At 43.9% G+C, this 12,529-nt stretch overlaps 1 protein-coding gene across 3 annotated transcripts in view; it reads right to left on the bottom strand.

Moving 5' to 3' along the window:
• The window catches only part of Pde11 (Phosphodiesterase 11), a 33,999-nt gene extending 27,650 nt beyond the window's left edge, over window positions 1–6,349 (bottom strand). Inside the window, exons 1-3 of one of the 3 annotated variants that reach the window (XM_070276750.1) lie at window positions 6,075–6,349; window positions 5,311–5,590; window positions 1,430–1,501 (exon numbers count right to left, since the gene is read on the bottom strand). In XM_070276750.1, coding sequence (XP_070132851.1) covers window positions 1,430–1,490 — 61 coding nt within the window. In that variant the 5' untranslated portion in view covers window positions 1,491–1,501; window positions 5,311–5,590; window positions 6,075–6,349. Of the gene's footprint in view, window positions 1–1,429; window positions 1,502–5,310 lie in introns of those variants that run through there. The other 2 variants (XM_070276749.1, XM_070276751.1) reach the window with 2 other exon arrangements.
• Window positions 6,350–12,529: the final 6,180 nt, after the last annotated feature.

Below are 12,529 nucleotides of genomic sequence, written 5' to 3'. Positions count from 1 at the left end.
ATATAACTGAACGATCGGAAATGACCCTACTTTCGTGTTTTTGAAGATAGAAAGCTGGAATTTAATACAGATTCTATTTTTGGTCAGTTGATCCAACCTACCAAATTTCATTAGGATCGGCCGACTATATCCCATAGCTGCCATATAACTGAACGATCGGAAATGGTATTTGGTAAATATATCAACAACGTATTTTTGAAGATAGAAGTTTGGGACTTTTTTTAGATTTTGTATTGTAATAAATTGGATTATATATTCCTATTCCCATAAGGATCGGCCAACTATATCCGATGTTTGCGATATATATCCGGTTTTAACTGCAAGGGTATATAAACTTCGGCTCCGCCCGAAGTTAGCTTTCCTTTCTTGTTAAAAAGAGATTTAAACTAAGTCCGACCGAGTCGGACATTGTTATTTAGTCCATGTTGTAGATTGTAGTGGGCGGTGCCACGCCCATATTTTTTTTAAATCTTAAATCTATTGACCATGTGAACTCAAATCAAAAATCAGAACTTAAATATCTTGTTTCGTTCTTGAGATAATATTTTTGGCCAGAAAAAGTGGTCATATTTCCTATAGTGCTTTGGCTCAACGGCGACTTGCCGGCTTTTCTGCCCAAGAAACATGAGTAACCAAAACAAACTAAACTAAGCGACTAACTAATTCTCACTAAAAGAGGGACTCTAGCATTTTTTTATACATAAGTATGATATGTATATTCTACCGTGTTTTTTTGTCGAAGCGGAAACGGAAATGACGGCACACAAGTGTGTTAGTATTTGTGCCGGGTATACGTGTGTGGTTGTGTTTGTGTGTGTGGTAGTCGCCATGTTATTCCATTCCATAAACCACATGGAGCGTGACACCGACGACATCAGCGACGTTGGCTTCCTGCAAAGTGTTGACAAAGCGTGCAGAGTAGTCTCCGCCATTGGCATTCCAGTTGCCACTTTCCCTCCCACTCCCACTCGCACTCCCGCTGCTTCTTGTTACCATTACAAAGACAAACAGAGTCCGTTAGTCTAGCGATGGAAGGAGGCGTGCGAGCCACGCGACTACGGCCATAAATTGTAAAGTTCTCCTCCTAGTTCCTCTCGGAGGAGGTCGGAGGTCGGATGGGGAGGTTGAGGTTGGTTTTGTTTGTTTGCCCAGCCCGCTGTTTGTTTGGCCGTTTGTTTGAAATTAATTAAAACTTTATGTGATTGTTTTCAGGCGGGCCAGCAGTTCGGGTTAGTTGGGCCCCGCTCCTGGCCACTTGACCCCAAATAACTCATCCTTTTGGCTTAATTAAACGGCCACTATAAATGCAAATCGGATTGCTATTGATTTAATCTTTCCGCTGAAGGTTGCTAACTTTAAAATTCATAATCCTTACCATAATCCTACAATTGACTACCTTAATAATTTATAAGAATATTTTAAAACTTACCAATTTTCCGTCTCGCCCGCCACAGAACTGGCGGCGCCGCATTGTTGGGTGAAGATGCCATTCCAATTAAATCTGCAATTGAAAATGAAACACTAATGAGTATGAATTTTGAGAGGTTTTACCTAGAAGTATTCGAAATAATATCCTACATCGTTTAATTGCCTGATTGATGGGGAAGTTTGGTGGAAAAACCCTCGAGGAACGAATCCGGCAACAAAAAATAAGGCGAAACCAGCTACAAGATAACACTGTACCAGCAGATACAAGATACATCCGCCAGCGAAAAAAGCAGTGAATGAATGAATGCTTGGCTGAATGGGTGAATGACTGAGTGACAAGTCTTGATTAATGGAGCCAGCGGGAGCAACATCATTAGACTATTTATGAATGTTTACGAAAAATATGCAAAAAAAACTGGCAAAGTTTTCTTCATAAATAATATCAGTGTCCTCCTCCAGGAAAAAATCAGACTGGGACTTCCCCAAGCCGTAAGTTCCACGTAGGAACCCTAACTCGGGCATATATTAGTCGCGAATATTGACCAATTCCAAACAATGACCTCAAGAATTTGCATAAATTATTAAAATTTGGCTATCTGGACGCACCCCAACAATGGTATAAATTAAAGAGGTATTCATGAGGTCAACAAAAGGCTTTTAGAGCCAAAACCGAGAGCCAAATCGGGAGTTGATCAATCAAAAGCACCGAGTCATACTGCCAACACTCTTGAATGAGAAGCTCTGACGCCGCACCTATGGAATTTTTTCCATCCCAGGGTTTGATTTCTGGCTGCTTTATGGCCTTTTCTCTGCGCAGTGTTTGGCTTTTCTTATCAGGTGCCGGGACACATGGCCGCCTTGGCCTTATCAGCCGAAGGCGGAGTGGGGCGGGTCGACCTTGACTTTATATCTCACAATTAGTAAGGGCTCTCTTCAATCTGCGCCCCAGGCCAGAAACAAGAACCGAGCATGTCAATGAACCGAGTGGAAGGTTGCCTCTCATTCAATTCGATTCCACTTCCCGTAGATTTTCAATAAATTTAATAGCAATTCAATCAGCTCCCAGTGGGCTGATAAGGAGTACTATATGAAAGAGAGAGAGAACCATTTAGTTACTAGTAGTTACTGGCTTATACTATGGGAAGTAAGGGCTAGCTAGACTATCTAGAATCTAGATAGATAGATACTTTCCCTTAGTAGACTTCTTTTAGTCTAGGTTATTTATTAGCCCATTGATTTGAAATTCCATTGTCTGTTGGCGCCTACTTGTCGATCAGCCCCGTCTCAGATTAGGAGCCGGAGCAGGGCCCTACCCGCTCTCTGATTGTAACTGCGCACAATTTATTTGCAATTAGTTTGGTTGCAAAACACAACAAATAAATACATACAAACTTGGCCAAGACAATGGCAAACAGTTAGAACGGCACGGAAAAAAGTCATTAGAAGCCCGCCTCTCTTTCGGGAGGGAGGGAGGACCATCCAAGCATTATAATTAGGTAACGGCTCTACAATAATAGTTTTCGAAATTATAGAGTAGACTTTCGAGTTTAAGCATTATCCGCCGATGAATTATGTTTCAAAACTCCACCTGTCATTGAAACTGTCATTGGACTACTTTTGAGAGCTTGCCCAACTATAAAAATACCCAAAATTTCGACCAAGTCCAGGGAATAATAATTCATAATTAATACGGGGAACGCATATCACGAAAGTTGACCGTTTTGCGGCCATAAAGTGTACAATCATCCAAACAATAATAATAACAATCCACGTACGCGGAGGGGCCTCCATAAACCGCAAACAGAAATTATTGTTGCAAATCAAACAGCAGCTGACGATGGGTAAACACCAGCCAGGGGGCTATAGGCTATGGAGGAGGTCTATGGAGAGCTATAGGAGCTAGAGAGCCGGGTAAACAATAAAACACGAGCGGAGCAACTCGGCAAACAACTCTGAGGAGGTGGAGGAGGAGGCCTGGAGGAAATCGCGCAAAATGGGAAAGAGATCTGCGTACACCCACGCCGCCCACGCCACCATAATGTGGGTGGAGTGGAGCGTCCAAGGCGACGGGCCACAAATCAATCAGCCGAAAAGTAAAAAGTGCATATAAACAAGAGTTGCGACCTGCCTGGCATTTTTAATGTTTCTGCGGATGGAATATAATTTTGGGGGCGGTTCGAAAGGCCCAAAAACCATAAATATTAACTTGAAAGCCCATCTTTACCTTAGAGAGTAGTATTCCAAAGATTCTTGTTTTTAAGGCAGACTATATCAGCTAATATGTAATTCAAACCTGTTGGGAACTAAGCCCGCTTGTGAAGAATGGGTTTAGTGTTTATTAGACCTTATAAGTTGAAACTAGATAAGAGGTGTTACTTGGTACTTAAAGCCTCTTTAAAGCTGACTTAGTCAACTTCCTGGGTGAGTCTTTCTTCCGAGACCTTATCTTTTGAGCTTTTTTTTTTGGAAATTCTTTCTCTAGGTTTAGAGGCCCCTCCTCGTGTTGAATGCATGGCTAATGCGTCTTCTAAAGGCCTGCATGTCATTCCCAGATAAGATAGCTTATATACACCAACCAGTACACAGTATACAGTATACAGTATATATAGTATGTGAGCTTGGCACATATTTGTGTTGTTTGAGCAGATCTGTTGGCGTTGATAAAAGTGCAGATACCACAATGGCAGGAGAGCCGTCACAATGCTAAAAGCCACGCGTATTTCGAATTAACATCCGAGTGCTGATTAAGCGAGTCAATCCCGTTCGCGGCCAGCACCTTTCGACACTTTTCAGGCCCAGCTGACGAGCCGGGCTGTGAAGAGACTTGGGGCCAGGTGCTGGGAAACTGCACTGATTCACCTGGCGGGCCAGTCTTTTTGTTTCCAACGGGGCCCGGTTCATTAACGATTTCATGCAAAAATCGAAATCTTTCCATGCCCCGGTTTGGTGACGTGCATCCAAGCTCTGACGTCTTTGGCCCGAAAGCGGGTTTATTCTGGTCAGCTGGCCCTCACACCTCTTCTAGAACTAGAACTAATATTTTAATTAGAGTATTTATTCGACCATTATCCGCCTCATCATCGCCTCTGAATGGAACTGATAAGCAAATATTCGGGCAGGTGCTTATCTGATTCACGTGGGTGGAGTGGGTCCGCTCTAGTTTCTGACAGCCGGACAAATGCTGGTTCTCACTGTACTGATGTGGACCTCTACCTCCCACCTGAGGCAATTACACACCTCTCTGGTGGGGGGTGTAGAGTGTCGAGAGTGTCGAGAGTGTGGCGAGTGGAGAACAATAACCAAACATCGATAATGGGGACTGTTTAAATGCGAAACACGTTGGGGCAGCCTAGGAAAATGTCAACCAGAGACCTTAACGATGTGATTGATATGGAACAGGAAGAGCTGAGCGCGAAACTCGGACAGGGAAGTCATTGGACGGTTTATGGTTGGTTCAGGGTGGATACTCTTCTTTCTGGCCAGAAGAAGAGTAGTGGCGAGACCATTAATTAGCCGGGATGATCTGACGTTTGACATTCAAGATTTAGCTCAGGTGGGCTGATGGGGGGAGGAGTGGAGGCAGGGGGCAGGCCATAAACATCAAGTGCTGTCTGAAGTGTCTTATCGCATGACCATATAACGTGCTCCCCTCTCTCTGGGCCACCTTTCCCGTTATTCGGCTAACGAGCAAAATCCAACTTTGTTTTTTATTTTTTTAAGTTTTTTTTGACAGTCTCAAGCAGACACTTCACCCAGCAAGTGAAATGGTCAAGTAAGCATAAAATGCAATTAAGAGAAAGAAATTAGAGCACCTTGACGAGGCACCTTTTCGAAGCTAACCAGAACTACAAGTTTGTGGAAGAATCGAATCCAGACACTTACGTTGTTTGAGGGTCTCCCAATAAATCCGAAATATATAGACTGTTTAGATTGGTTTTATTTTGGTTTTTATTGGAACGATTTTTAATTCATCACAAATACACGTACGTACACAGATACTTCAAGTGCGTGTGTATATTCCATTAATTCACTCAACCCGGTTCGACTTTCGTTTAAAACATTCGCACATTCGCGTGTTTATATTTTTTTTATTTGTATTTTGTATTTTTATTTCGGTTTTTTGTATTTTCCCTTTGTCTCTCGCCCAGTCTCTCTTGGGGATCTTGGGGCAGACACAGACGAAGAAAATAAAAAAAAGAAACTGTCACTGGCGTATAATAAATTTGGCGATGTATGGGGCTCCGACAGCGGCAAATAATTTGTTGCTTGTTTTTAGCATTTATCATTAAAATATGATTATAAAGCTACTATAGCTATATTAGGTTGTTGGGTTAGGATCATATCGGGTTGGTTTTTTTTGGCCAAAAAAGCACAGACACGCACGCAGACTAGCAGACTAGCCGCATCTATAAATCAGACTCTGCTGCTGCTCTGCTTCTATCTCTGCCTTGCTTCTTATTTCGGCTGCTGCTTCTTTTATTTCGTTTCCGCTCTTTCGCTCAAGCTCTTCCAACAATACACTTCACTGTTATTTCCAGGCAATGGAAATGGTAATGGTAATAAAAGCTGGAGGAGGCCATCCATCCATCTATTCACTCCGTTAACACGACTTATAAGCTACACTGTACGCCGTACGATTCCGTTACCGATTCCGATTCACTGCCCTCGCCGCAGTTGGCTGTTCCAAAACAAACAGAATGTCGAAACACACAAGTTACACGCCCGATCGGATCAGCACTATCTTGATCCCAAAAATATAATCCGCATCCAGGCTAATCCACTTTGTGTGTGTATTTCCCTTCTTTCTGGGGGCGCTTCGCTTTTTACTGCTGCCTGCCTCCACTTTCGGCGAGAAGTCACTCTGGGGAGCAACTGAGCGCGGCGAGCTGCGAGTGTGAATTGAACGGCCCACGAACCCGACGAGCACTGCCTGCCCAGCGATCGTGGAGCAGCGCAGTCGTCGTTGCCGTTGCCGTTGGCGCTGGCGCTGGCTTCGACGTCGTGGGATCATCGCTGGGGCTTTTTCTTGGCGCTCACCAGTGGTGCCCTTCTGGCTGGTGCCAGTGCTTAGAATTATGATTGGCGGTCTCTCAACTTAGAAGAGATAATGTATTTTTATAAAATATCTTAACTACATATTTTTTAATCTATTATTTTTTAATTATTATTATTTTAATTCCTTCATTTTTTGGGGATCTCTTGAGCTGCCATCACTATTGCTCTGCTTATCTGGACAGAGAATGAGAGCACAGACGCGCCGAGTGAGAGAGGGGGAGCCAGAGAGCACTTGCCTGCTGGAGCGTTTGGATCACACGTTGTAATATGTTCTTTTTTTTCGGTTTGGGGCCGCTTCCCCCCGCCCTTCGCCCAGCCTCCCATTTTGGCAGCTAACGGGTCCAAAGTCCAAGTCCAAGAGCGAGTGCATCCGAAAGATACTCCGCATCCAGTTTGCAGTTTGCCGCTGTTTGCCTTCACACTTGCCACCTGGCCCCCGTCTCCCGACTCCCTGCAGATCACCTGCCTCTTCCCATACCCCCCCTATAAGGCCCTGTTTGGCGGGTTTGCTCCGATCGGCGCTACTAACTATAACTAATTTTCGCGCTCTCCCCCAGAACTGTGGGGGGCATGAACGAATGCCACGTGATGGAGGGTCATGAAGGATTACCAAATAAAAATAAATATAAATATAGGCTGCAGTGTGGATAGTGTAGGCTTAAGTCTGAGTTCTCTGATACCCAGCTATAGTCACCTCAATAGATTCTCGAAATAATACCCCTATGACTCATCGGGTTAGCCTCTAAGATAGAGAAGAACTCTCCATTCTCTTTTCTTGGAGCTATTAACCTTTGTAGTTTGTGCTGTGTCGACATCCCTGCTTTCTGGGTTAAGAAACCACCGAACCGAGCCGTAAAACCAAACTGCAGCCATTGCAAAATACCCCGAAAGTATATTAATGTTGGCCCGAAAGCAAAACAAAGCCGAAACCGCAACTCGAGACTCTAGAAGTGCTCGCGTGATTTGGTTCGCAACAACATATGGGCCGCTCGTCGATATTGGATGGATATTACCAATTAGCAGCCTCACAGTCTCGCCGGGCGGGGGCGATTAGTCACAGACTATTTGGCAATCGAAGGTGCCGATTTGCTAAATTGGTGGCTATGTTTGCATTCTGCAAGATGTCAGAGGAGGAACACAGGCACACAACCATCGGTTGCCATGTGATGTTGACACACACTTGCCTGTGCCTGTTTGCTCAGGGTGGTCTATATATTAGAGCCAAAATAAAGGCTGGCAGCACATGTGTTGGCCGAAGCTCTGGCTCTGACATCGCCCTCCCCGCCAGACAGAAAGCCGAAAAGCCCCAGCTCCCAGACAGTCCCAATTGTCTCTAAAAAAAAAGAAAAAAACAGAACAAATCAAGAACAAATAGCTGAAATTTCTAGTAAATCAGGCAGAAAACTCGTGTTCCGGCCAAAACTTGCTATCAGTCACCGGAAAATTACTGCGGGAAGTCGGATGCAGTAGCCATAAATCCTGGCCATAATAGGACCTTGAAAGGTATAGTACATGCCAATTATTTGTAATATTCCTAAAAAGTACATTTCAGACAATTGTTTCCACGAGAATATGTATATCCACATGTACATATGCTCTGTAAATAGAATTGTAATTCAAATACACCAATAAAAGCAAAAAAAAGTACTAAAATCAAACAAAAACATTGAGAACGTATTGTGCCAAAAACACTGCCAGTTCCACATCATTAAACTTTCCTCCCCAACCTGTTCACATTGCATCACATTCCGTGGGGGCAGCCACCTCGCCCCCGCAATCATCCGCCAATCATCACTACAGGCATCAGCTCTGGACCATTAATGGCACAGTACACACAACGTGCGCCAATTGTCGGAAATGCAAAAGAATTGTACAAATTTCCACAGAAAAGCGGGAAATGAAAATAAAACTGGCAATGGAAGGAGCATTCGCTTGATTGCTCCTCCAGGGGCTCAGTCTTCCTCCCGGCAAGGTGGCTTTTGTTCATCTCCCAGAATTGGATGGTTGGTGGGCTGGCTTCTTGTTTTCTAAAAGCGTCATCGGACATTGTAAAATGTTTATTTGCATTTCCATTGGCTGACAAACAGTTGTTGTACTTACGACGGCAATAGAAAATCTCTCATCGCTGTCAATAACGGTCACGTTTCGCATTTCCAGCCAAACAAAACTGCATTGTGATGGCGAGTGCTATCTAAGTGTTGTATCAACAATGGGCCTCAGTCCCAGTCCCCGTCCCAGTCCAAGTCCCAGTCCCGTAGGAAGCCACAAATTAAAGCCAAGATAATCAAGATTGAGAAAACAGCTGAAAACAACGTCCAGAGACTGACTTTGTGATGCAAATCTGCCACAAAGAGCAGAAATTATTCAATAAAGAGGCAAACGACTCGAGGTGTTAATCGAATGCACTCGAAACAGGGCCACGATCATGCAAAGCAATAGATCTCTAAGGCAATTCGAAAGGGAGAAGTATTACGTTCATAAGTGGCTGCCCTCCCCAAGGACGAGCAGGGGTCGAGCCTGGCAACCTTCTAGCTCCCCATGGGATCATCGAACGGCGCTGGAAACTCGCTTGAACTGCAGCTGGGGTGTGCACGCTTCGCACATGCAAATTTCTAAAGCAAAGAAAAACGAGGCAGCGACTTAATTGAGCCATAAATGACGGAAATCATTTAAGACGTAAAAAGCAACTGAAGCCCCAACGACTGCGCCAGTGCTGACATGTGTACAAGCAAAGCTCATTAAAATAACTCCGCGACAAATGTGGTAGCATGGCTGGCTGGGGAATTATGCTGTTTGGGAATGCAACTTTGAGTAATTGTTTGCCATTCAGGAAATTCTTGAAGTGCCCCCCAACTGTGATTCATTCGATAACTTGTTAACCGGTATATTACTTATTATTGTTGTGTTTACTCAATTTCCTTAAACTCGACGCTAATTCATCTTTTATTTGCATTACTCATACGCACTGTTAACATCACTCATTCGCCCCGTGTGACGTCACAGGTTTTATTTCCCACTCAGCGAGGGTGTTACGTTTGCTACGTAGTCGTGTCTAGGCTAAGCCAAGACAGCAACCAGCGAGTCATGGCAGTGGTCTAGGAAAGCTTTTACGTAAAGTGGACCATAGAGGAAGGATTCTTGTATTTAAATGATTTCTCAACTTATTTAATTCGAGTGTATAAGAGATACATATGTTGAATTGAAGACCTCCATCATGTTTACAAATTTGATTCATTTGCCAACGTTTCATCGCCGCACAAGCGCTTTTTATGGCCCAGATATGTGTCTTTTATGTTGGCATTTATGCAAATCCCGTCCTTCGTCCTTTTGGCCAGAGGAGTCATTCAACTTCCAGTCAGTAAACCCCGTCTAAACGTGGCCTCAGCTACGTGACCATAAAGCCATGAGTGAACCCGTCCGACAACCGACTGCAACTGCCCAGTTTTCCACCTGTGGCCGTCCTGCCGAGCATCCAAGTCAAGTGCTCTAATAATGGCCATAAAAGAGCTACAAAACAGCCAACACAATAACGGGAACATAAACTTTAAATGTTTACCAAATGTTTATTGTCTCGTTTCGGTGCGAGAGATTCAATTTCAAATTTTTTGATCTCGTGGCTGTAAAATGCTAAATGGCCAATTATTTTGCACCTTCAACGAGGCCGCCTCTCCCCACCAGTGTTCGCCACAAAGGACTGCCAGCCAAGGACCCATTGAGAGGGCATTGAACTGACGTCGCCTCGATGGATGCCGCAACTTGTTGCAGACACTCCCAAGGCTCTCGAGCAGGCTCATCCTCCCAGGCTCCAGTGGGCTCTCCCCAGATTCAACATCAAACGGTTTCCAAGGTCGAATTGCGTAAAAACTTTGTCAAACAACTAATTAATATGCATATTATAGGGCCTATATTAAAGGCGATGAAAAACGAGCAGAGGCACTTTTTAATGGCCCGCAATTAGCATAAATAAACATGAGCAGGGGACAGAGCTCTTTACGATTTAAAAATATAATTTATAGGCCAACAACGTACTTAAAAGGATGGAAATTGTTTAAATCCTGGCATGCAGGATACTAGGAAAGGAGCACAATCGCTTTTGGCAACACTCTTTGTGGTCCAGAGTACTCTTCCTCTCTGCATCCATTCAGTTGGCAAGGACTTGGCCAAAACAAAAGCACTTTAAGCTGCTTTTGTTGTATTTCCAACTTTTTTTTCGCAACTTATCAGTCCCAACACCCTGGCCGGCCTGGCCTGGTCAACAGCTGCACTAGAGTCCCGGGCCAGAAAAATTCAATAAAGCCCAGTTGGCCAAAACAAACACACATTGTAACACGACAAGAAGGCGTGGCTAGGCCATATTAATTCTATCAGCAAGTTGGCAAGACAGAGCAGATGGCAGGGTAGAAGGAAGCAGGCCACACATGGGGAATAATTTCAATTAGGCCTGGCCAGCTCGCTCGAGAAGGGAGTGTTGGCCTTGGCTAATTAAGCTACTGCAAAATCAGGCGACTGACTGGCCGGGTGGAACTTCATTAGTTGGCAAGTGCTAATTGGGAGGAATTCGCTGCTTGTTTGATTTCGATTACCGAAGAATTGGAAGCCGAACGTGCCTGCCCGCATAAGTAGGCTATGGAAGACCCGAGGAGCCAGTGTGTTGCATTCAGTTGTGTCATTAAGTGGAATTATGAGAACTTTCCATGGCAATTGGTTCGATACGAGAGAACCCCACTCTATTTACAAAAGGATACAACCAGAGCTTCCTGGAAAGACCCTAACGTATGGAAAATTTCATTCTCACAGGATAACGAACTCAAAAGCAAAATTCAGCAAGATGGTATCCATTTAAATCGATTCACGGTGAGATGAGGGAATTCCCGGAATTCAGATTCCAATTTCCGAATATTAAATATGAAAACGTTGCTGTATCACTGGCGTGGCAACATCAAGCATCTCTCATTTCTGCATGGCTACCTCCGGCGAGGGCCTGAAACGGGCCAACAGCTTGCTATCGTCCTCCCACACTCGTGACCTTCACATGAGCAACTCCCTTGCCTCAATACGGCCATAAAAATAAATAGAAGGGGCCCAGATAAGGGGCCGCCCTCCCACAATCTCCACCCTAGCTTAATGCGCTATTAACCAACTTTATTCGGAGCATGTTGTTGGCCAGCAGCCCCACTGCGGTTGTTTGCTGGGCTACAAATTAGCCCGGTCAATTAGCGAGGAGCTGATTCAATTTCAGGACCTCCTCGTGCTCGGACTGCGAACTTTGCCTTTATGGTCCGGACTTTTAATTTCATTTTTGCAGTGTATGTGCATGGATTATGGCAAGACATAACACTAGGCAGGGCCGCAAGCTGAAAGCCACTAACTGAATTTCATAAATTGAAATTTTATCAAAGGATATCCCGCTGAAAGGGTTTCGTAATTGCATTGTGTCCTTTGGCGAACAGAAATAAATTTAATCCGGATGGTAAGCGAAGCTTTCTGCATTGTTTCAACCGCAGATTTTGTTTGCGAATAAATGTTGTTCGTTTTTAATTGAATTTTAATTCGATTACTGGAATAAATTTCATAAATAAAGGGCATTCCACATGTCCTCTCAGGCGAAATGAAATTAATATTTGAACTGGAAAATTAATTATTCAAATGCAGGATTTCAATTGGATTTTAAATCAATAGTACAGTCTATATCCCCTAAAGTGTGGCTATCATTCATCGAAAAATTCGGATAAAAATTCATAAATTCTCATTAAAAGTTATAACATTATTGCCGTTCCATCTTCCTTTCTGACTGGTCCAAAATCAAATTTTTTGGCTGCTTGACAACAGCGGACATCGAACATGGAAAAACTTTTATGGCCCAGCTGGCTGGCTGTAACCCAGGACGACAGACGAGGACAAATGACAGGACATTCGATAGCCCGGCAGCCAGAGGACTAGAAAGAGCATAAATCACTGGCGAAAAGCCACCAGAATAATCGGAAAACTTGTGAGCGGGATCTGCAGTACGTTGACCGAAAAATAAAGTTGCATAACTCCAAGATTA

This window comes from Drosophila bipectinata, chromosome 2L (assembly GCF_030179905.1).
Source record: "Drosophila bipectinata strain 14024-0381.07 chromosome 2L, DbipHiC1v2, whole genome shotgun sequence".
Taxonomy (NCBI): Eukaryota; Metazoa; Arthropoda; class Insecta; order Diptera; family Drosophilidae; genus Drosophila; species Drosophila bipectinata.
Note: the sequence above shows the minus strand (reverse complement) of the source record. Positions and strands in the feature narration are given on the sequence as shown.